At 43.4% G+C, this 26,095-nt stretch overlaps 1 protein-coding gene across 1 annotated transcript in view; it reads left to right on the forward strand.

The window, feature by feature from the left end:
* The window catches only part of cbfa2t3 (CBFA2/RUNX1 partner transcriptional co-repressor 3), a gene marked incomplete at its 3' end in the record, with an annotated part of 36,562 nt that overhangs the window by 4,247 nt on the left and 6,220 nt on the right, over positions 1–26,095 (forward strand). Inside the window, exons 2-6 of the mRNA XM_080497155.1 lie at positions 19,382–19,537; positions 21,543–21,784; positions 22,209–22,298; positions 22,971–23,152; positions 25,667–25,950. Coding sequence (XP_080353281.1) covers positions 19,408–19,537; positions 21,543–21,784; positions 22,209–22,298; positions 22,971–23,152; positions 25,667–25,950 — 928 coding nt within the window. The 5' untranslated portion in view covers positions 19,382–19,407. The remainder of the gene's footprint in view (positions 1–19,381; positions 19,538–21,542; positions 21,785–22,208; positions 22,299–22,970; positions 23,153–25,666; positions 25,951–26,095) is intronic.

A 26,095-nucleotide genomic window follows, 5' to 3' on the forward strand; every position in this document is an offset into this window, starting at 1 on the left:
CTAAAAGCAAGTGCATGGATGTATTGATGTGATAGAAACATGGAATCAATGAGTTAAGATTTGAAGTCTGTGGCTGATGGCTCCAGTCAGCCACAGCAGAAAACTAAAAAGAAGTACAGGCTCTGTTTATGAGGGGATTGATGAAGCTATAAGAATGCAGACTGACATTTGTGTACTGAGCTAAATGGAGCTCACTTGTGGGATCTTGAACAGCTTATAACTCACTGACAGCATAAAGGGGTAGAACAGTGGCGCAGATTCCTATGTTGTGCACTTCAATTTCAATAAACTGCCTAGACGTGGTACTTCTAGGCTCCTCCGCTTCATGTGTTTTGGTCTGCTCACAGACTTTAATCAAACTGCACCGAAGTGTTTTCACAGTGTATCGATACCTAATATTTAAACAGACTCAGTTTGCCTGTTTGTCGTGTGTAAGTGTGCGGATGGAAACATTCACACAGCAACCATACCAGGGTCTGTTTGGACTGGGCCAAACCTGACAAGTGTGAACCCTAAAATAAGGATGTGATTCACACATTGCAAAAGGCGATACATCTCAGTTTTTTTTTGTTTTGTTTTTTTAAACAGAAAAAGCCTCTGGACATATACTGAAATATCTGATGTAATGCAATAGTATATTGTTCTCTTGCAGAAAATATTTCTATGGGAAAACTGAATGCCAGATATTTCAAAGGACATTATTCTATCTATGAGCATGTCTTGAATTTTGAATTCCCGTCATGTCTGGATGATTCAAACAGCCGACACTTTGCTGCTCGATTGCAAACAAAATGTCAGGGGGTCTATGGGTGCAATTTGTAAAAGCAGCATTCCAGCGTGTGTGCTTGAGTGGGTGGGTCAATGATCCGTTACACCACGCCATATTACAGCAAGACTCTCTCTTTCTGTCTCATCCTCTTTCATAATATAATAGAACAGCTTGAGGACATGCAGGCGTTAAAGATGTTAACATACAAAGTGAGAGATCAACATCCCTTTTAGCGCACTATCAGAGAAAAACAGAGTTTAAATTACAAAAGTCATATTTAGAAGGATGCATGTGACTGAAAAGGAAATGCCTCAACACAAACTCAGTCATAGTCTATCAGCTTTTCAATCGGCATAACGCAACTTGTTTTCTCCCTCACTCCTTTAGATCAGATGTACTCTTTTTGCCTTCATGACTGCCTGGAACTGACAACGGTAACATTAATAGCAGCTTCATAAGAGTAGGGCCCGCTGAATGGAAAGGATAGTAGAAGAGAGAAGAGCGCGGGAACACAATGGCTCTCGCGTTCCTTTCAGTCGGCTCAGGGCCTTATCTCCTTTCAACACACTAGCCTGTGACTGCCACTGTAGGAAAGGATTTACAATGTGTGAGTGGAGGAAATGCTGCAAACTTCTCTCCTGCTTTTACTACGACACAAACACACGCACACACACACACACACACACACACACACACACACACACACACACACACACACACACACACACACACACACACACACACACACACACACACACACACACACACACACACACACACACACACACACACACACACACACACACACACACACACACACACAGAGAGAGAGAGAGAGCACAGCACAGAGAGAGTGAAGAAGAAATAGAACAAAATTGTCATTACCATAACAGCACAATGACCAAACCGAGCTCTCGTATATCAGTGAGAACGGAGATGCTGTCAACATAATAGTCTATTATGTGTGTGTCTGTGTGTGTGCGTGTGAGTGACTTCGTGCATGCGTGCGTGGAGTGGGGTCTGTGGTGTTTGTGAGGTGTCAGAGAGATATACCAGTGAAAGGAAGGGAAGACAAAGCTGTTTTCGTCATTAATGCCATCAAAGGGACTTCCAGTTGCACCATTATTGTACAGGGAGTTCATCGAAGCGAGTTCCCACCTTGTGTGTGTCTCATTGTGCAGTTTATCAGGCTGGCCACATGGAGTGTCGGCGCTAACCCGGTGACCGCTCAACAAAAGGCCAAATTAAGAGGAGTGAGAGGCTGTCGTACAGGGAGCCTGACAGGGTGACTGACGCTGTTCCCTAGGAGAATAGCATCCTGTCAATCTTGGAGCTGTCACCTTGACAGGAATCCTTTCTTTGAATGCAACCCCCATAGCCAACCTTTCTGTCATTCATGGCCACACAGGCATACACACACACACACACACACACACACACACACACACACACACACACACACACACACACACATCTTCTGTTTTCAGCATTCTGTGCAGGGAGCATATGAACCACCTACAGTAACATACTAATGAGGACAGACTCACAATGTTCATGCTCACGCGCAACATAGGATCATGATCCCGAAAGAGAAGTTCTGTGTCCGTGACCTGTGAACACTCTGCAAGATGAAGTTTGAGCTTGCGATTTCTTTAGTTGTGAAACTTCAGTATCTCACCATTGATGTGTAAGTTTACTCTGACCACATTCACCGCATCAGGCGTACTCAGATATTGTACTTTGAACATATAAAAATATGTTTCACTGCACCTTGTCTAGGGTTTTTTCCCCCCCTCTCATCGGTCATGCAGACAACTATTACATCTCAATCAAAGATCAGTGAAGGTTTTCAATGCATGCTCGCTCGCATTATTCAGTCAGTACTTGAACATTTTTCAGAAGTCCTCTCATCTCCGTATGAAGGCAGCATTTGTGCTCTGCACCGGTGAGGATGGTGAGACTGAAGTCGGGGCACAGCAGCTGTCTGTGTGTACTTTACAAGCTGGTTCTGTTTGTTCTGCAGACACAGGAGGGGTCAGGAGGGTGTCAGCTTTGTCTTCTGCCCTGTAACCCCCCCCCCCACATACACACACACACACACACACACACACACACACACACACACACACACACACACACAGCACCACCACCACCATCACCACACACACGACAATACGTGTGTTAGAGAGAGAGACAGAATGAGAGAGGACAGGTGGGCGGGGCAAAGGGACTAACAGACCAGTGTGACCAGGTGGAGGACTCTCACACACACCAGATGTTCTGTACCTGAAGTTTTCTCTGTGCCTCACATTCTGTGTATGTGTGTGTGTGTATGTGTGTCTGTCGAAAAATATTTGTTTATCACTTTAGTTCTGGTGCACAATGAAAGTCATCTCTTTATGTACAAAAAAACAGCAGTTTATTTTTATCTGCACCAGAGCAAAAGTGATAAGCTGTCATCAAATTAGATGATTAACAGAAAATTACATGAGGGGAAAAAAATGTCAAATCTGTCACTGCCTGTAACCATTTAAAAGTAGAAATTATCTTTTTTTTCTCTCTCTCTTAAAGAAAACTGAAATGACTTTGTGTTGTGGACTGAGTGGAAATCTGAGCAATCACTAGATTCCCTTTTGTCTCTCAAAACTTTTGACAGTTTTAGCTTTTTGTGACATTTTATTGAACATTGATCGATCACCAGAAATGGGAAAATGACAAATTATTAAAATAATTGTCTTCATATTCTGAAGCCTTTCAATAAATGTGACATGCAGTATTTAACAAAACAAATTGACACAACAAATTACGCATCTAGTATTAAGAAAATCGGAATATTTTCCAAGGGTGTAGATAAAACAGGGACATATTATACAATGGTTTCGATGCCGTCCCTCTTCAAAATCACATTAAACCAACAAGGAGTACATTACAATAATTGTGCCATTTAAATGGGACATTGAAGGTGGTGATAACACTTCCAGACACATCTTAACATGCCATTCAACCAGCCAACCACAATATGTCAAGCTCTAGATTCAGGATATGCAGTATTTGCTGGTGCATGTTCACATACCAACGCACATGTATCCATTTTTGCATTTACTCAGCTGTCAAAATGCTGTTGTAGTATTTGATTCTTGTTAAAGTAAACAGAGTCTACAGATTTGTGAGGTCCACGTTGTCCTGATATGAGGAAACAGCGGCCCCCACGGGCAGACAGCGGGACTGCATCCCAGTTGTATTTCACTCACCTCGCAGTTTTTCTTTTTTTTTTTTCTTTTTTAATTAAAGCTGTTTGGTATCGGAAACAATTAATTGGATTCATTCTGCGTATTGCAAGCGAAACACGCTATTTATTCCACACCTTTTATTTGTTTTATGTGAATTTGGATGCTTTTGTTTTTGTGCGTGTGTTTCCACAAAAGCCAAGTTGCACTGATTTATTTCCTCACACGTTTCGTGCAAAATAACCTTCGGTGTGCAGAACATTAATTTTTGCGTGATTTTAATAATCTGCACCAATGTGCAGTGCGTCAATTTGGATCCTTTTCAATTCAGAAAAGGATTCCTGTACAATAGAGAGAGAGGGAGAGAGCGAGAGAGAGAGAGAGAGAGAGAGGGAGAGAGAGAGAGAGAGCGGGGTTAGGAGCTCCAGATGGTGTTTAAACACAGACAGAAGGCTACAGCGAGGACAGAGACAGAGGAGGAGGAGGAGAGAGCCGCGGTGGTTACAGTGGGCCCGCACGCTCAGCTCCGCTCATCACTGAAGACAAAACAAGTCTGCAAACCAAACCCCAGAAAAAGAAGGGGAAAAAATTTGGTGAACACTCGAGGAAATATTTCTAACAGATCAGATTTATTTTCCTTTTTTTTTTTTTTATTTTCCTTTTTTTTTTTCTTGTGGTGGATTGGGGGGTGGTGAAGTGAAGCTTGTCGTGCACCACCTGAAGCCCGCTTGGAGCAACGGAGGATCAAGAAGCGCGTCGCAGGAGGCGGAGGAGAAGTCCGTCTGCGCCGCGCACGCTCAACCTGGTGCTGGACCGGAGGAGTCTCTCCCCGCAAAACTCTGCTTTTGACACACAAGAAGAAAAAGAAAAAGGAAAAAAAAAAAACCCAAGCTGCATTCATTTCATCGGATGTACAAGGACTGACTCCCGGCGTGTCGCTGAACTGTGAAGTCAAGAAGAGGCTTTAAAGTTGCCACCACGGGAGGAATCGGGAGACTTCACCCTGCAAAACCGGAGGATTCGCATCATCATCGCTTCTCATTTTATGTGCAAGGATCCCTGGACTTGCACTGATAATATAGCAGCCGGTTATTAGTTGTTTATTTAGAAGAAAAGCGAAAAGGACGTGTTTTATGTTTTGTTGCTCTTTTTTTATTTGATATTTAACACCAGCAACTGTGCTGAATGGTTTCTGTCTGGGATGCGTAAAATAAGCGAGAAGGCGGATTTACACGACTATGACAAGTTCTGATTTCCCCCGTTCCTCACCGTCAAAATAAGCTGTTTGCTTTAAAGGAGGGGGGAAACAAAACTCAGACTCCAACACCAAAGACATCGATTTGCTTGAGGATCCGACAGACCTGGCGTTGATTTCTGTGTTTTCCTAATTTCCTATTTTGGTCTTCTTTTTTTCTTTTTCTTTTTTTTTTGATATAACAGAAGACAAATACCTCATAATTTATCAAACCGGGAAAGTCAAGACCCCATTTGAACTCCCAAAGGAAAGTTAAACATTTTCATATGTGCGAGACTGTCGATCTTTCCTCTCAATATTTCACAGAAACAGAAAAAGGGAATGACACACAGCAGAAGCTTTATTCTTTCCCCCCCTCCACAAATGATGAGGATCGAGACGGTATAAGAGTCTGTCTTTCAAACTATCTGGTGTGGATTATCGCCGCCACAGTTACCTCAGTTTGACCTCGACCTTCACAAAGTAAGTAAAACCTGCGTACATTCGTCTGCATTCAAGCAAATACCTCCAATATGTTTCACTTGCTGCTGACGTGGGCTTTTAATTACACGGGAGGGCTGCGTGAACAACGGGAGACTTGTTTTATATTTAAAGACTGAGGCTGCAGAAACATGTCAAGTTGATAGACTTTCATATTCGCTGCAGCTTTGGTTTGAAGTAAAAAAAAAAAAAAGAAGTGAGGATGATACTTTCTCCAGTGTCTACATGGTTAAAGATACAAGATAAAAGGAAAACTGACACGTTAAATGATCCTGTTGTTTATCTTTGGTGCATATTTAAGGACAATGGGAAGTAATTGGGATATAATGGCACACCAACACGAAAACAATGGTTTATTATTGTTATTATTATGTTAGTGGTAGTAGTACTGGTGTTAGTATTAATGGTATTATTATTATTATTATTATTATTATTATTATTATTATTATTGTTATTGTTGTTGTTGTTGTTGTTGCTATTATTACTATTATTATTATGTATCCTTGTTGCTGTTATGAACACAATTTGAGAACTGTGAAGGCGAGAGTGAGGTAGATATGGAGGAGTCATACAGTGTTTATGCTGCACATCAAAGTGATGCTGATGGACTGGATGAAGGTTATCTATGTGAAGGGTTACATTTGAACATTGACCCTGATCTGAGCTGTAAGGTGTCTTCAAATAACCTCTGCAGCTTTCTGTATGGTGCTTTATAAGAATTATTGGTGTCTGCTTTACAGTGAAGGGAGCTGAGAAGCTTCAGGACCAATCATTTCTGCAGAGGGGAAGCTGCAGGTACCACTGTGGTGACACCGTTTTGTTGGGAAAGTTATCAAAAGGGAAAGCGGAGAAAATAAACACAACATCAAAAGCTGAATTCATCTCGTGTGATTTATAGCAACTTGTGTGTGAGTGGAGATACTCCCCAAGAAGAAACAAGTCCAGCCAAAGGTTTCTACCCCTACTTGAACAGCCTTCAGCGCCGCACTTTCCGCATGTGAGTGCAACAGTAAAACACTTTGGCCATTTTCTCTGCAGGACAGAGCCCTGTATAATTGGCCCTGGTAAATATCAACTGAATAATTGAACAGCTGATAATAGTCTTGAACAATGGATGGGAGGTTGCAGAGGTGAAACCGCAGTGCAGACACCCTGCCTCACCACACATTATACCCCCATCACCACCAAGCGAGCATCTCTTCCTCTCTCGCCCTCCACCGCTGGCCGTCCCATTGCTCAGATCATCCAGGGTCTGCCGCCTGCACGGGCAGATGTCCCCACTTCATCATTAAGTAGCTCTCTTAAAAGGCAGGCCATTCATTGTGACCCCTGCTTGCGGTGTGTTTATTCAGTTCCCATCTACCACAGGTGCATTGAGGGGACGTCACATGCAGAAGGAAACATACTCGTGAACAAGTGTTTTCTCTTTAAAGCACCAAGCATTGACATGAGCCAGCAGCCTAAGGATGAATAGAAAGGCTCCTTTTACTTCATTACTTTGATGTTTATTATCTGTGTTTTACTGTGGCTTGGTCGAGTTCGTGACACATGCTTACCCAACAACATATCAAGTAATCTTTGTTCTTCAGTGTGCTGTAGATCAGCTGTATGACAAGCACAAATGATGAAGAAGATGTTACCAGTCTATACTGTGACTTGATGTTGCGGGGTCTGGTCGCAGCTTTCATGTTTACTGTGTGAGTGTGCGGGCTTGTGCTTTATGTGTGTGGTAATTATTGTGATCTAAATGCAGGCAGTGCAGGTGAAACTGGCTGTCTCCTAATTAATGAGAGGAGCAGATGGCCCCGGGTGGGCGGGAGCAGCGAGAACACAGCGAGCCGGTCAGGTGGTCAGCACAACACAGGCACCTGGGCCATCACAAACAAGACAAGTCAAGCTGCTGACACGAGACAAAGATATTGTGTTTACATAGATTTTTCTATGTCGCCACGGCTTTCCCGTAAGTCAACAGTCGGATATATAATAGGTCATTAAAGCTGAAATTGTGATCATTACCTTCAAACTGTCTTCCTATGCTGTACATGTAGTAACATATACAGTTTAGTCAAGCAAAGTTTGTTATAGCTTCCTTATTTATTTTTTGTACTTTTAGGACTTTTTGGCAACTTCATCAGGTTAAAACCTTTCATGTGTTCTTTTGGGAACATATAGTTATGAATTATGTGTGTTGTATAGTTATTCTCCATCTTTGTATGTGTAACACACTTAACGAGACCAGAAAGCCTCGTGTTTCACTTTGACAGCACAGTAGTCTAAACTAAACATTAAAGAAATGGACCTGAAACAAGGTGATTCAGTTGCTTGTACAGCTCAATTTTGTTTTAACAAATTTTTGTGTCAAGCACAAACACACACAAAAAAGTCTTGTTTATGTTCATGTGGCTCAAATGGAATATTGACACATTAATGTTACAATTTCCTTTGAGAACAAACTGTTTCATTTTTTTTCTCAGCTCATTGATGTGTCACACATGCCTTTCAAGGTGAAAAAGACTACCTTTTGTGTGTGTAGGTGTGTGCGTAGAAATAAAGTAACAAATGCAGATGGAAACACACGAACGTGTCACTTTTAAATGGGAGGCAGGAGTGACGGAGAGAATTTCACATATTATTCGACTTGTGTTAGTTGTTCTTTGGTATTTCTCTGAGAAAATGATTTTCCAGCAGCCTTTTGTCGAACTGAAGCTTGCAGCAGAAACCTGATGTATTTTCCGTGCAGCCGAAGTGACTTCAGTGACACCGACGTGTAAATTGTGCGTCTTCTGTAAAAATAGAGGCGAATGATGAAGTGACTGTCTCAGTCCAAAGTCTCGATGATTGAACTTGCTCTTCATGCCGATACGTACTGGGAAAGGCCAGCATGGTTCTGGCTGCCTCCTTGCTTCATCGTCTGTGCGTGTTGGTCTGTTCCACATGTGTTTAACATTACTGTGACAAGGCTGGCCAGCCTCTCTGGGGAGCTGGAGAATGTCAGAGACTAGAGTCAAGGAGCGAACAGCTTCCCAACATCTGATGGAATGAGAAACACACTCGCTGGATGGCTGGCCTGCTGACGCCACAGCGTGGGAGCAGAGCAGAGGGTGGAGGCCATGTATAAAAAAAAAAAAGAAAAGAAAAGAAAGAAAATTCAAACGTGTCTTTGAAAGTTTCTCCCTTTCTTGCCCTTATGCACTTCCCCCCATGTGCACACATAGCCTCCCTAATAGAACACATACACAGCATTTGTTTACAGCTGAATTAAACACCACTCTCAGTCAGTGGAAATATCAGGTGTCTTTTCTTCATGTTTCCATGGTAGAGCAAGCAAAATACTCAAATTACCGTATCTGTGACATTCAAGGGTAAAAGCTCGCCATTTCTTGCTGAGCATTTCAGAAAATTATTTGTTGAATTGGCTCTTCATTTCATTTAATTTCATCAACATATACAGCATTGATAATCTGCAGCTTCAATTACAGCTTTCTAAAGGGAGACACATTTTCAGCGCACGCTCAGTCATGAATGCATTTGCAAACAAACGTGGAAAAACATTGATTAATTCACATGTGCGGTACGCCGCTGAACCGCTGACAACACTTCCACCTCCTCCCTTTCGTGTCTTGTGCCTGTTTCACCTCCCGCTTTGCCTCTTCACCTCTTGCTTCCCCGCTTGCCCACTGACCTCTGAACTCCTTTTTGACCCTCTCCTCCTCTTGGTCCCACTCTCTCTGCTGCACCTTCTCCCCTCTAACCTCTTCGTTCACACTCTAGGAAGTGTGCTCAGATCAAGGGCAGACACAGGAAACAGCTGGGCTAATCTACAGTAGCACTGTGCTCTGTTTTAATCAAACCAAGTGGACAGGCCAGCAGAGAAAATGGGAAGTTCATATCGCTACTGCTACCAGATATAATGAATCCCTCCCTTTCCTTCTGCCCCACACCGAGGCCTTTATCACAGGCAGGGAGTAAACAAACACAAAGGAACACAGACTGAAATTATTAAGATCTCCACTCCAAAGTGTGCCTCTCTGGACGCCTGGGGAAACAGCTTCAGCTCAGGAACATACAAGCAGAGATTGGAAAGGAAGGCATGTCCCTCATATTTGCTCCCTCTCCCTCTCTTCTTGCAGTATTTGTGAAATTAAAAATGCCGTTATCTTCTGGAAACAGATCCCATGCCACACAGATGGTTCCGTCTTCCTTCAAATGGGAGGTTGAGCCACAGAGTGCCGTTGTGTTACTAGTGTGTTGTACAGACCTTAATCTCGGCTCCAGCCTTCCTTCCTCTGCCTGTTTCTCTCTCTGTCCACACACACACACACACACACACACACACACACACACACACACACACACACACACACACACACACACACACACACACACACACACACACACACACACAGAGAGAGAGAGAGAGAGTCAACCTGACCCCTAGAATAAATGTAAAGTACTAATTTCACCAGGAGATGGATATTTTAGCTATTCGGGGATATTTGAAGTGTGTCGCAGAGAAGGTCAGAGATTTTCTTGATGTGTCATAGAGCAGCGGTCACTTTGAGGACTGGAGCGACTTATCGGTGGCCTCAGTGGCTTGTTCAAGCTGTGTTAGAAGTATTACTTCAGAGATCACCCCATTAGTAATATGCTGGGACCACTAGGAGTTATGATGAGGAAGACAACCCGACACTTGTGTCTAGAAGCGTTCAGATTCACAGGGAGACATGTTTGACATTATGCTTCATACCTTGAACCTGACCTGTGTAAATACACTTCACATTGCCACCTTTTGATATTTACGATACCTTTGGAGCTACAGATTTCAGAACAAGGCCAAGAGATTTCTTGTTATCATTTGTTAAGGAATTGGAGGTTGATCGCAGAATCACAGAACAAGCTGTACCTTTGTGCAAAGTGACTGTTATTATCCTTCTATAAACCTGGTCATGTAGTGTAACATCAACTTTCTGTCATGCAATCTGCTTTTTTTATCATATATGTTATATTGCTTTGCCTGTCCAATGCCTTTTTAAACTCTTTTGGAAGGTACTTCATAAACAAAGTTGGTATAAAACCATGTATTTTGTGATTGCTAATTTGTTTGGTGCGCTCTGACTTGAGGCTGTTATATAGTTATTGTTTGCAAGGTTCAAATCATCACTCCATTAAGTATTATTTGTATAGACATAACTTTAATCAACTTATGCAGCTCACTGTGTATTTTTAATAAATGAAAACAAAGCACAGCTAATTATTGTGACATTTTAAATGACATCACACACACACGAAAGAATTTTAAAATGCTTTTTTTTATTTATTTTTTTAAAAGTTTGACTATTTCTTCCTTCTATAATTATGTCAGAGGGTATTGTATAATTTCATTTTAGGCTGCGGGATACTTCACCACCGTACAGTTTCTGTGTAGTGCCAGTGTTTGCTCTCTGCTTTCTCTGACCATGACCTGACGGCAGGTCATCTTAATTTGCCAATTAGCTCACATAATCAGCATGTTATTGGCACAGCAGTTGCTCCCTTTCTTCGACCATGCGCCCTGTTTTTGTGGCGGCGTCCTGCAGTCGGCCTGTGTCCCAGAGGAGTAGCTGGTATTTATTTCGGCAGCTTCCAGCATGAGCTGGCTGTAGGCTAAATGGAGAAACTGTCAAAGCTTCTCTCTAACCTGTCACATGAATACCCCCCCCCCCCCCCCCCCCGCCACCACCACACCATCACCACCAACCCCCTTCACTCTTTTTCACAGTGGTTTGTCTGTGTATGTGCGAAACCTATGGGGTCCCGCATGATAATACAACACACCCTACCCATGCTTGGCTCATGTCAGGAGCTTTTGTTACTGTGCCTGCGGGGCAAATGAAAAGGTATGAAAGTGCTGGCAGGCTGGGGAACAGTTCAGGCTATAGACAGTTTTGTCAGCGCTGACAGCTTCACGGTGACAGAGCAGACATTTAACACTGAATGAAATGAAATACAAGACATCAAGCAGGAGAATGACTAATCTGCTGTTTGTTTTCCTATCTTAGCTGTAAGTGACAGCTCAGTGTCAGGTTTTTTTTAACGATGCTCAAAGCATAAGAGCGAGAGACACGGGAAGAAAAATAGACAGACACTCCGTTTAGTGCACGCACATGCAAAGAGTCTGGGACTATGACAAGGAAAGTGAGAGATGCTGTATATTCTTTGTGTGTGTGTGTGTGTGTGTGTGTGTGTGTGTGTGTGTGTGTGTGTGTGTGTGTGTGTGTGTGTGTGTGTGTGTGTGTGTGTGTTGCCAGGGTCAAATTTAAGTCTTTTGTGCGCCATAAATCAGCAAAGCAGCAGCACTGACGTAAGAACAAACAGGGCCGCTCTCTGCTGCAGCTGGCTAGAATGAGGGAGAAACAGGAGAGAGGAATACATGGAGGGGAAGAGAGAACAGGACAGCAGCTGTCAGGCCTCCATCGCACACCTGTCACACAGGAAGCGAGCGCCGGCCACTGTTTCCTGGATACACCTCCTCAAACACTGCTCCTGGAAGAAATGGAGGGAGGACATCTGCTGTGAAGGAGAGACAGGCAGCTACACTCATACACCTAAAGATCAATAGTCATTTGCGAAGGATGAGGAATTAATGCCGATATAACAGGAGGGGGAATAAGTAACAGAATTTCTCATGCCTGTGTTGCCTTAGTCATGTCAGTTGCTTTAGGGATCATTTAGCATTTCTGTCCGTGTGTGTGTGTGTGTGTGTGTGTGTGTGTGTGTGTGTGTGTGTGTGTTTCAGTTTGCACAGCTAAGAGGATGTTTGTGTTATCGCAGAGCTCTATGACAGACAGGTCACTCTGTGGAGACTCCCGCCTCACTCTCCCACAAATACAATAAGCCCATTTGCCCTTAACTTAACAGTGGGACATTCCCACGCTAGCTCCTCTCAGCCGCCCCTCCAACCCCAGCCCACCCCGGCCCCGCTCTCTCTTTCTCTCCTGTGACCAACATGAACTAATCCAGATGTAGTGGAGCCGCTCACAGATGTACGTGTAACTTTCTATGCATGGACCTGCTCAACTTCTCCTCCTCTTCCATGTCTGTACCCCCCCCCCCCGGCTGCTCTCGTCATCACTCAACTCGCAGTCTCATCCCCCGTGCCTAACCGATCAGAGCGGGAAGTGATATCACTCAGTGCTATGGTGTTGCTGATGAGACACTTGGAGCTTTTGTCTCCTCTCTGTCTCCAGAGCGGTTCTGTTGTGGCTGCTGCTGGAAGAAAACCTCCTTTTTGTTTGTCAGGCTTGTCAGGATGGGTCCTCAGGAGGCCCCCTTTGCCCGATTCCCAGGCTGCCCTTCATGCTGCCTGTATGCAATTAACAGAGTAATTAAAAGCCTGATGAGCTAATTGGGGCAGGGTGAGGCTGCAGGTGTTTGGATCAGGGAGCTTATTAATGTGAGAGTGCTCTGTCAGAACATCTTCTAATAATCTTTCGTTTTGTTTTATTACTTTAGAATCACATTCGTTGATAGGAATTCATTATTGCAATCAATGTGACACATTTTCAATGATTAAACAAACTAGGATCCAAACAAAACACCCCTTAAAGATCTAAGTTCTTCATTTGTAGTGTCTAAATTTAATAAATGCATCAAACTCTGCCACCAAAATACAATGTCCTTTAACTTTCTATCTGTGCTATTCATCAAAGACTATGGATGTCTGATGCAGAGTTGAAGGCATCTGCAATATATCTGTATTCAATGTTGATGATCAGCAGTAAATGAGAAATTAACATGAATTATCCCAGGGCTGATGTAGTTCAGTTGCTCGACACATCAAATAGACAACAGAAAAAAGAAAGTCAGATCTGATGTTGGCTTGTTGCAGCCTGAGGCTGAGTTTTCAGCTGGCAAATTCAGACACATGGCTGACGTAGCTAAGTGGTAACAAAAGACAGTTTTCATCCAGAGCAGAAGCTACATGTACATTTTTCTCTCTACTCGTGTCTGTCTGGCCCATTCCCAGATGTACAGTACATGCACAGTCACTTCCTCAAGTGTGTATGTGTGCCTCTTTCTCATCTCTTGCTTCCTCCCCCATATCTCTGTTGCTGTCTCTTGTTCTATACCCCACAACCCCCTCTGCCCCCCTCCATCCCCCTCTCGGTGGCAGCTGTTCTGGTGATGGCTGTGTGCCCGTGGTGCAAGCTGGCTGTGGGGTCCCAGGTGGCCCACATGACAGTTATTGATGTTCAGGTGTTCAGCTTCTCTCACACAGGGACCCTGGAGCCACACACGCACACACAAACACACACTGACACACACACTGAGAATACGGAGATGTATACAGTGATGCATGTGGAGGCACAACGCGGCTCCAGTGTGGTTCAAGTGCGTACAGAGAACACATGCTTGTCGTCATGTAGTGGCACAATTATGCGTATAAACCGAGTGCTACTCTATTGTTTCTGAGGAATTGTAAACAACAAACCAACAAATGCAGCCGAGAATTTGTGCACACAGCTGCTGGGCTATCTGGCAAGCAACACAAATGACTTGTTTTCAGTGTGAGATGAAAACCACACGCTTTGTGAAAGTGTATGCAGTTCAGCGTGCATATTCCGGATGGTCAGTATGTGGGGCTGTTCTCTGTGTGCTGGGATAGCCGTGTTGGTACCAGGACCCACTGCGGCCCTAACGCACTCCAGATGTGTCTGGCGAGGCAGGGAGTTGTTCTTGGCACAGCCTGCCTCAGCCGAATGTCACAAATACTTTCCTTTATTTAGGAATGGCTCTGGGTTAGTGGCTGAACAGAAAGGGGAGGCGAGGATGGATGGATGGATGGAAGGTGGGGGTACAAGGGAGAGAGCACAGGGAGGTAGATGAAACAAGCAAAATAAAAGATTAGCAACATAGAAGGACAGGGCAGACGAGGAGGAGGAGGGGTGACTGAGAGAAGAGATGTGGACGGACAGAAGATGCAGAGGGAGGAGAGAAAGAGGCGGGAGTGAAACAGAAACAGCTCCGATCGAGCATCTGGATTTTATTAGCAGCCGTTGGGAAAATCTGAAAAGGAAGTTTTTTCTCTGCGAGCACGTCGGCAGCGGGGATATGCAGCACATAACCACTTCACTGCCGACGAGAGGAGCCGGGCCCTCCCAAAGGAGAACAGATGGTCGCTAGAACTTCAATACAATTACATGAACAGCTTTCACAGATATAAGCGCTGTATGACAGCATCCCTGCAGCTCAGAGAGACAGAAATACAACTCCGCTAACCTTAACACCTCTGGCATTGCATAAATTGTCTTTGATCCATCTTCACTCTCCGCCTGTCCTCAAGTTTTTTGTCCTTTCCTTGCCAGTTTAACCATTTAAAAGAAAGCGTTGATGCTTTTGCTTTGGATAAGCTGGGGTTATGAATGATTTGCTCTTGGTAATCTGATCAAACAACAGAATGGCTTTTGTCAGTGCTTATTAAGGAAAAAAACACAGTGAACCCACCTCCCCCTCGTTTGTTTTTGTTCAACATGTTTGTTCAGCCGGCACTGCATGTGTACTATCACAGAGATTCTCAAGTAACATAGAAAAAAAAAAAAGATGTCTGTGTCTGCTGTGAGAGCATATGCATTCAGCAAACCTGTGAGTATGTCTTTATATGTGTTTCTCCTTGTGTGTGTGTGTGTGTGTGTGTGTGTGTTTGCGTGTGTGTTTGCGTGTGTGTGTGTGCGCGCACATGCAAGCACTGTAGCAGCCTGTCTCCCACCCTGTCATTAGAGAGGGCTTTAAAGCCTCTGAACTCTAAATCAGCTCAAGATGAAGTGGAGTCTGGGATCTGTCTGCAGGAGCAGCCTCTGTGCTGACACACATCGAGGCATGCACACATACATTCACGTCCGCATTGCCGTTTTACCTGTGACATAGTTCACACATCTCAGCAATAACAAGAATTGGTGAACAGGCAAGCACAAAACATATTTGTTTTTTGTTTTGCTCTATACTGCATGATGGATTTGTGTTTGTTTTCCTATGTGTGGCTGTTTGAGCTGCTATTATGAAAAACGAAAGGTGCTGTAGGTATTGTATCCTTCTGTCTTACGTCCAGGATGCAGAGCTACAATCCCCAATGTTTTGATATAAAGGCCTGGTGGGGGGCTGGGGGCCAGGGGCTCAGGCTCTGTTTGTGTGGACTCCAGAGCGGCATGATAGGGAACAGATGTGGAAAGGCAGGCGGCTGGGCAGCCAGCCAGAGCAGCTGGGAGAAATTAAAAACAACAGCATTCCTGGAGACTGGGGGAATTACAGTGGGAGGGAGGGAGTGAGCAAGAGACAGAGGGAGAGTTTTAAGGCTATGTGGTCACTGACGAGAGTCTCTGCGGAGTACGAAAGATTGAATAGACAGGGGGGATTTAAGGGGACTGTTCGGCAGTGGTTAGCTAAAGCTAATAAGATACAGCTGTAGTTGCACATACAGACACACACACAGACAGGAATACAGCGAACGCATATAGACATATGCAATGTAACATGAAACCGAAATGCACTACCAATATCTGAGGTTCTCTCGAACAGCTTGACATCACAGAGTGGAATTTGTGTATTTGTTTTAAAGGGCTTCAATGGAAGCATATACTGTATACTTAAGTCTATAATGAGACCCCCACCGCCACCCCACTTTATAAAGTTGAGACAAACCGCTGCACTGTGTGTGCAGTTATACCTTATGGCATCTGTGATTTTGTGTGTCTCGTAGTCAGTTGTTTTTCATCTTGTTTCATCATGGCACAAGGGGAATGTAGAAGGCAGAACATTTTTAGAACTCAGACTACAGATTGCTTCTTTAGTGAGTAATCTTTTAACCCTGATTACGTCAAACCAACCAACATACTGCTCAGAAACAGAGACACACGGGCAGTGGAAAGGTACGTAATGATTGTATCATACTGTTTTATTTTAAGAATAATATTAAGCCATATTTGGGACAAACAATATCCTAACTGAGCAAATCATTCTGTCCTCGTCTCAAACTGGCTTATTTTCAGATGTGAAGATGTGTAGGCAAATAGCAGTCTGCAGACAAGGTGCATGGTCCCAAGACCCTCAGCAGAGCTGTTTTTATACTCCTTGTGGTCTAAATGTTTTGTCCTTCACAAATGCAAAGCACAATAGAAGCACAGATGGCCACAGATGGGGTTGCAGACCTAGCAGACTTCCTAATGTATTAAAGTAAAATCCAAAGCATGGTGCGTTATGTGTGTGCCCCATCCCTGTAGCTGGTCAGATTAAACAGCTGTCTGTAATCCCACGGTGGGAGCAGACAGACTGTATGGTCCCCTTATCCTCCTCCTCTACCCCCTCGTCTCCTCTACTTTCCCTTCCTCTCCTCTCTGTCAGAGAGAACTGTTGCCATTCATGCATTTTGAGAAAATGTCAACTTCCTTTCCTTTTGACTCCATGTGGGAAAAGCTGGTTCAACTCTTGTTAATTCAGTGTTAAGCTGTGGCTGTGAACATTTCAGTATACAGACAAACTGACTCATGTAATGTTTGGTTTGATATGATTGGCCACTGTTGTGCATGTCAGAATATTTTCTACTTCTACGTCCTGCGTTATACCTTTCTTTCAGTCTTTTGAGTGGCACAGTGAATTTTATCAAAGAGAAGAGTTTACTGAAACATATGGCTGCCTCCATATTCAAATTAGCAGACCAATTGAGCAACTCAGAGAGCTTGTTTACGTGTTTAGCGATCTATAGAAGAGAATGGCTGCAGCTATTTATACCAACCAGTCCCGTCTGCCTCTATCTACAACCTTGTGTGTTTATGTTCTGAGTGTCTAGCATGGGACAAACAGCAGAGTGCCCCTCGTGTTCCTGAGGATCACTGTGTCAATGGCCCTCGTACAGCGCACTCCAGCATGACACTCTTTAAATACAGACACCAGCTGTTGAACGCTTCTACACAAGCTCTTGGAAATAGGCTAACACCACAGGCTGAAGCCAACTGATGTAAGGGTTTTATAGAAGGAAGCATTTCACAGGAGGGAATTGAAAGACACATAATGTTACGGTGATTTAATTTGCTGAGGACAACAATGCTTTTACAACACAGATGCTGACATGAATTCAAACCAGATACAGATGCATGGTAACCAGGAAATTGATATTTACATGTAAGATCAGTGTTAGTTGTGTTTCTAACCATTTACAATAAATTAGCACGGAGTACAGTGTCATTACACTTTGTACAAGGATGTAAAATAAAATGAGATTTTTCTTTTTAAATGGGTAAAAATTCTACTTCATTTTGATTTTATTGTGAAGGTATGAAAAACAAAGGTCTGTTTTTCCATTTTATTTTTCTCTGTGATACATTAAGACACATCTGAGGAGATAAGACAGAGGTGATGCGGTGAGAGTTATTAAGAATCAATGAATGCCCACATAAAGTCTACAGTGTGGTTTACATCTGCTTTGCTGGAGTATAGAAGAGGGACCTCCCTCCTTAGTCTTTCATTATGAATGTACATGTTTACTTTATATATTGTGAGTGCATGGTACTCAAACACAAAGGCACTCATTTCAGCTGTGCTATATAAACTGGGTGGTTTATCGATTCCACTGCTCCTCATTGCCTAGTGCGCATTTAATGCACTTTCTGCCAGTTGCACACATCCCTAAAAGCGATCTACTCACAGGCTGAAAAAGTCATCACGCCCTCAGCTCAGGTTTACATTACTGAAAGATCTGGTTCCAGCAGCTGCACCAATAGAGAGATACATAAACATAAATACAGTCCCCAGATAGACTATAGGAAAATACAGTCTGATTTCATGTTTACAATATTATGCAAGCCAGTGTTGTGTAGTGTGCATGGGACCTTCTGCCTCTCATACTTAATGTAAAGCATCAGTTCTCACACATGGTTGTGGCTGTGGTACATCCACCTCGTGTTTTTTTTCTTCTTCTTCTTCATCTCATGTCCTTTGCTTTACCATCCATACACAGCTTGGCCTTGCCTTGTTTGGTCGTGGCAGGTTGTCTGGCAGAGGATAGTGAAGCTTCTGGTAGCGGGACAGAGCTCTGCTGAAAGCCTGTCCAAGGTGATAGACAGCAGCAGATCCAGCTGCACTTGTCACTGGCTGTCAAGCAGGCTGTCTGAAGTTGGGAACAAGAAGGGACAGGCGGGCAATAGTGTGTGCATGTGAGTGTGCGTGTGTCCTAATATATGTGTGTGTGTGTGTTGCCTGTATGAGTTGGGGGTTTGGAGGTTACAGTTGGGAGAGGGGGCACTGATTGGGATGTCATAGCTGCATGGATTGTGTATGTGTGAAGGAGGCAGACCGAGTGAGAAGAGAAGGAGGGGGGGGGGGATCTCAGTCAGCAGCAGCTGAGCAAGTGAGCAGGTGTTACTGCATGTCTCTCAGGCCCATGAATCTCCAACCAGAGAGACAATACAAGTTTGGATTCATTTCCACTCCCTGTATTGATTTGTTTTGGTTCTTTATGTGTGGCTTTTGGTTTAAGGACACAATCAATTCCTCCCAGGTGAAAATGTCAGTCCGCTCCTTTTAAACCAACAGTCTTTTCAAGTATGATGCATTTTTCTTTTTTGGGAGCTATATTTTGATAACAGTTTCTGTTTTCTTTCTTTTTCTTCTATGATACCACAGGTAGCAGAGTGCAGAAGGTTGGAACAATGCCAGATTCACCTGCGGATGTGAAAACCCAGCCCAGGTCCACCCCACCCACTATGCCTCCACCACCCCCGGCTGTCAGCCAAGCAACCAATCGCAATGCTTCATTCACACCTACCACAAGTAAATCAAGTAAGGATCCTATCTATTTCCAGGAATAATAGCACAGTCAAGCTAAAAACATAAAATTATTCACATAGTATTTTAATATCTATTTGTGGTGTGTCATTTTGTTGTCCTAAAATGTCATGTCAACCAACAGTTAGTCTAGCAGGACATGAGTAGGACCAGTGAGCCTGCACCATGACGTATGTCTGATAACGAACAAAATAACCCAAGCAGAATGACCTGGTTAATTCTTATCAGAACTGTCATGCACATTTAAGTATGTATATAGTAATTTCATGTTACAATACAATTTTGACTGAGTAAAACTTGATCATCTTTCAGCATCCATTAGCCTGCAACCAGGCAAAAGCTTTTTTTTTTTTTTTTTTTGCACCAAAACTGATTTGAAAGTTAACCACTAGTAAACACTGAATTTCAGCGGACTTGTCAGTTCATTAAAACCCAGATGTATTTCTGCAATATCACAATCACCATCTATGAAAACTACACAGCCATTTGTTCAACTGTCACTATATATGACTTCGAAGAGGGAGGGAAATTCCAAATATGTGTTTGTACCCTCTTCTGGTGAACAAGTGTTGAAATCACTTGTGTGTCAGGTGTGTCCCTACAGGCATCTGTGTGTGTTGTGTGCATACATTGCCCTTGCCTGTGGGACAAGTGTCTTGCAGCGCATGTCTGAGTGTGGCTGTGGCGCTGCATGCATGCAGTGTGTCTCTGTGTTGTTTACCAGCTGGTCAGGCGGCGGTTGGTACAGGGGACATCAGCCACCATGGCGTTGCAGTGGGTGGACTACTTTCTTCCCTATATAGCAATGACGGGCCATGTTGTTTCACCTGTTGTGGCAGGCGGTCAGCGGTGTAGCTCTCTCCTTGCACCTCTCGCTCTCTCTAAAACCAGAACACAAGTGCTGCCTGTTGGGATCACATGGGTTAGTCCATATGCGTTCAGGCCCTCGACCCATGGATTAGAGCAACAAGAATGCCTGAGAGGAACCACAGGAGCTGGACTAGTGAACAACTGAACTGCATATAGTCTTTTCCTTTCTTCAAGATCGAGGTGTCGTGTTACAGTCAACAGTGGCTCAATGAGGAAGCTTGTAAATACATTTTAATGAGATTAATTTCCTTGATAGGTAATTATTATATTCTTTTGATGCTTGTATCTTGATGCATAAGGGATTTCCTAAACTGCTATAATAAAATATGTCGGGAAATGTAATTACATTAATGGCATAATAAAACAAAAAGAGAATCTGGGTTTGATTTTCCTATCATCAGGTGCTCCAGCCCATATATTATGCTTCTAAACACATGTATGCACTTATTTTTATATATCGGTGCCAAAAGTCAGGACAGCTTGAAGAAGAGTTATTTGAGGGGAAAGGTCAAACATTCATCTGTGAGAGCTCCTTTGTATTTATGTGTTTGTTTGTGCATGCATTATATGAAGAATATGCAAGTGATTATATATGTGTATGACTGCTGTGTCTATTCTGAACCTTAAAGCTGCAAATCTACTTTCAGCTGGTGGACATGTGCAAGTCTCGATTTAGCTACACACCTGCTACTGGAATAAAAGTAACACAGGCCACAGGGCTATTTTTGGCTCCTCTTTAACAAGTTCCTCTTATAGTTGTGTCCTAGTGAGCGAGTGAGGAGCTGGGTGGAGAAGACTGATGATGGGGTGGGGTGGGGGGGGGGGGGGGCTGTGTGTGGGGCATCAAATTGAACCACTTGTGAGACAGCTGAAGATACTGCAAACACACGCACACAAACACTCTCGACAGCATTCAGAGAAACTACTACATGATTTCTTCCCTCGACAATACAGTTGAGCATCATATGCGTCTGATATGTATTTCTCCTTCACCACATGCTCTTCCATCAGCAGGATATAGGAGCTTCTGTCCTCATCATGCCCCCAGATCAGTGCGATGCCCCTCAGGCTCCTTCAAAACTACTGACCCAATTCACACTGTCTCATCCTTATGCTTGTTCATCTGCAGTGCTGAATGGGAGCAGTCACTCTCCTACATCGCTAAACGGTGCTCCGTCTACTCCCAACGGCTTCAGCAACGGGCCAGCCATGTCCTCAACTGCTTCGCTCTCTAACCAGCAGCTCCCGCCAGCCTGCGGTGCCCGCCAGCTCTGCAAGCTGAAACGTTTCCTGACCACGCTGCAGCAGTTTGGCAACGACATATCACCTGAGATTGGAGAGAGAGTGCGCAGCCTCGTGTTGGGACTGGTGGTACGTTGTTGTTGTTGTTGTTGTTGTTATTGTGTTTATGTAGAATTTTAATGATACATCCTGGCTAAATTTCGCAGTAGACTTGCTTGTGACTCTCCATTTCCCTCATATCGTTCTCTCATTGTTATGGGCAACACATAATTAAATTCTTGTCTGCAAAATATTTTATGTAATTTACATTCTTTTTGTACAACTTTCAGATTTGGAAATGTTTTTTTGATTCACTTTACTATTCCTGCTATAAATGAAAGCTACTGCTGTGAACACGCTCATAAACTGTCATAACTATAAAATGACAAATTATTATCTTGTATAACTTTTGTGGCTCCTCTGGAAAAAAATGTGGATTCTATGCAGCTGTTAAGTTTCCTTTTTTTTTTCATTTTCTTTCTTCTTCTTCTTCTTCTTTTTTTTTTTTAAACAGAACTCAACTCTTACCATTGAAGAGTTTCACTCCAAACTTCATGAGGCTACCAACTTCCCTCTGAGGCCTTTTGTCATTCCTTTCCTAAAGGTAAAAACAACTGTGCAGCGTCTTCAACTTATTGTTCATGTTTATTGTTTTATATGGTGATTCAATTCTATGTGTGGATCTGAATGTGTTATCTGTTGAGAAAGATTGTACAGAGAGGTGGAAGTAGAAACCTGAATATGTACATTGTGAAGCCAAATTTATGAAAGTAGCATGTGCACGACAACATCTGGTAAAAAAAAAAAGAGTGTGTGTGAGTGTGTCAGACCTCCTGGGGTGTGATGATCCTTTACATCTGGGACATTGCAGCAATGGCTGTGCTATATCAACCAGACAGGTCCAAGAGTGCTATTTCGCAGCACAGCTACACACACATTCACATGCACGTACACACAGATACAATACAGACAGCAGCACACCCCATAAAAAGAGAGTGAGACACATTTTGGAGGAATGTGTCAAGTCTTATCTCATCCTGTCGCTTCATCTGTCACTTTCTTTTTTTTCTCACCTCGATGTGGCATTGTTTTATTCTCACTCCATCTATCCATTGTTTCATGGGTTCACACTGCTCCTCCTGTCTAACTTAACCTAACTCTTCCCTGGATTTGCATGGCTCAGTCAATCTATAGCTTTCCTAAAAAACAACTTATTTTATTCTTAATCAGTAATGTCTGCTTTCCATTTTTTTTCTTCTTTTTTTTATCACTGAAGGCAAACCTGCCCCTCCTGCAGAGAGAATTACTCCACTGTGCCAGGTTGGCCAAACAGACTCCAGCTCAGTATCTGGCTCAACATGAGCAGCTACTCCTGGATGCCAATGCCAGCTCGCCCCTCGATTCCTCTGAGATCATGCTGGAGATGAATGAGCACGGCAAGAGAAGGACCCCTGACAGGTAGTGTCTCTCCATTAAACAGAAGAAAATATAGACTTCGCAAGTGCACATGCATTGGCAGACATTCACACACAAACTGTTAAAAATGAATTATTTTAGGGTATTTCAGAATGCCAAGCATCAAGGGGAGGCTATAAATCCTCTGTGCGGGAGGTGGAAGTCTGGACAGCCCTGATGCCAGACTGGCTCTGCCAGCTGTCTGGGAGAGAGGAGTGAGATAAATGCAGAGCATGAAAAGAAAAGGAGACGCTAAGACGCAAAAGACAGAGAAGAGAGCAGGGTGTGAAGTACAGTAGATATCCTCAACACGACTCAAAGACACACTGAAGAACCTTCTAAGCTTGTATTGCCAATTTTTCAGCCCAGCACTTAGCTTTATTCTCACAGCTGACACAATGAAGTGACAATTACCTAGCATTTCCCTTTCTTCTATTTTTTTCTCTTTCTTTTCGGATCACTTGCACACCCCCTCACTTGCTCTCACTCACTCCTGCTGACGGCCTGACCTGTGGGCTCCCAGCAGCTGTCCATATGTCAGGGATGTGTCCAGATGGCAATGTGCTGACCACAACACTGAGCACATCCTGACTGTTGCGCAGGGTGGTGCGTGGTGGTGGTTTGGAGGGGAGGAGGAGTTGGATCTGAACGTGCAATCCCGCTGTAATCTGCACACCTCCGCCTTCCGACCTCTGGCTTATGCACATCGGGCAGGACTCAGTGGTGGGGGTGTGTATGGGGTCGGGGTTTTCGCCAGGCCAGCTGTTCCTGTTAGATCGTGCAGCCAGAGATATAAAAGAGTATAGGCGACATGCAGAAATACACACATGCTTAACTGAAAGTGAGCGCACACACACATGCACACACACACGCACGCATATATGCGGAGGCAATGCATTTATTCACCTTTGATCCCGAGGATGATAAAGAGTGATTTCCATCTGAATGCTTGGCTATTGCCATCCCACTAAACAGATTAATATCAACACTCCCATTTAAACTGTCCAGATGGCTTGAAAACACAACCTCTCACACACGCGTAGATACACACTAAAAGTACACAGACACAAATGAGTGTCTCTAAACATCTGCCAAATACACAGCATTCAGCCCATATTGCCCCTTAAGCCCGAGAGCAGGGTGGGAGGGAGGGGGAGAGGGGGAGAGAAAGACTTGCAATTTAAGCTCAGCTGAAGGATATTCAGATTAAGAGCCTGAGACGAAGGGTGTACAGTTGGACTTGGTTTTGTTTGATACATATGGCGTACAGCTGTGCAAAAGCTTTGGCAAGGTTCTGCCTCACTGTAGCTGAACAACGAGCAGCTCTCAGCAGGAAGACAGAGACACATGTGTGTATTGCCACACACCATATGGGAGTTGTTGGGCTTTAAAAAAAAAGGTGTTGCTACAAAAGCATCTCCAAACAGGTATAGTTTATTAAACTTAGATGCTGTAATATGTGACTAATAAATCCTGATTAATTCCAAAATGTTATAATAATTTTTCAGAATTTAGTGCAATTGATTAACTGTATATTTTCTATATATACTTTTTTAATTATAGAAATTACATGACAATTTCACAGTTTCAAGATTTGTTTCTGTTATTTGTAGTCCTACATTGACATGGTATATCAAGCATGTCAAAACCATCTCACAGTTTTAATTTTAAATTTTGTGATCAAGCAAACTCTTTGGTGGACTACAATAGGAAAGATAAACTGGAATTACTTACAATTTGGAAGATCCCATTTCCGAGTTAATAGCTTCCATATGACCACAACAATCAAGCAACATGGCCGCTTCCTGTAGTTCAGCTTTGCTTGCTGCTGTTAGAGTCCAGAAGAAAGACAGGACCATCATCACATAGATCAAATATGCAGTTATACTTCATTCTCACTCTCTGGTTTATTCTGGTTTAAGCACATGTTCTTACAAAGGAGGTGTATTCACTTATGCCCATGAGTATATGCAAAACTTAGATGTAAATAATGTATTTGTGTATATTTCTTAACTTTCACCAAAATTGCTGCCATGTTGAGTGATGTCAAACTCACTTCTGGTAGCTCACAGCAGGAAGGTCAAACGGAAAGTTCCCAATGAGAAAAACAAACTTTATCATGCATTATCTACAAATACCCACCAGAAGTTTTAAAATATGTTAATCTATCATTGTGACCATCTCTAAATGCATCACACATTCTTCCTTTCTCAATGCCTTCAGCAAAAGATTGAAGATCTACTTTTGCATCCAGCCAACTTATTAAAAGTTGACTTTTCCATTTCACATCAGTCTGCTCAAGAGCTACTTTTGCGTACTGTATACTGAAAACTGTGAAGAACCAACATTATCTAGTAGCTGAAGAATTTCCTGTGACCACAAAATAGTTGCCACATTAGGTAGAGCTGAAGTAAGCCATAGCGTTCTTTCATTACCCCTGCCCTGCATCACTGAAAAGCAGATGAGCATTTTACCATTGAGTCGTGTTTTAACCCATTCTGCTGTCTTCTGCCACAGGACCAAAGACAGCTCGGAGAGAGAAGGCTTGCACACAGAGCACCTGGCTAAGAGGCCCTGCACCATCAGTCCCAGCCAACGCTTCAGCCCCAGCACGGGTCTACCTGCTCACCCGCCCCCCAACGGCCTCCCGACACATCCTCCCAATGGCCTACCACACCCACCCAACCCTCAAATGGGACCCCAACACTATCGCTTAGAAGACATGGCTCTGGCACACCAATATAGAGATGCTTACAGACATAATGAACACCGTGACGCCCGAGACAGACACCGACAGACAGGTAGATAAACTGCAACTCATTAATTTGTTTGAACATTATAAAGCTCTGCAGTCACATTAAACACACAATGATATGGTCAAGACTGAATGAGCTTGTGTAGGATGTAGAGAACAAAGACCAGTTGTCAGTCCACTGTGATAATCCT

The sequence above is a fragment of the Blennius ocellaris genome (genome assembly GCF_963422515.1).
Source record: "Blennius ocellaris genome assembly, chromosome: 1".
In the NCBI taxonomy this organism is placed as follows: domain Eukaryota; kingdom Metazoa; phylum Chordata; class Actinopteri; order Blenniiformes; family Blenniidae; genus Blennius; species Blennius ocellaris.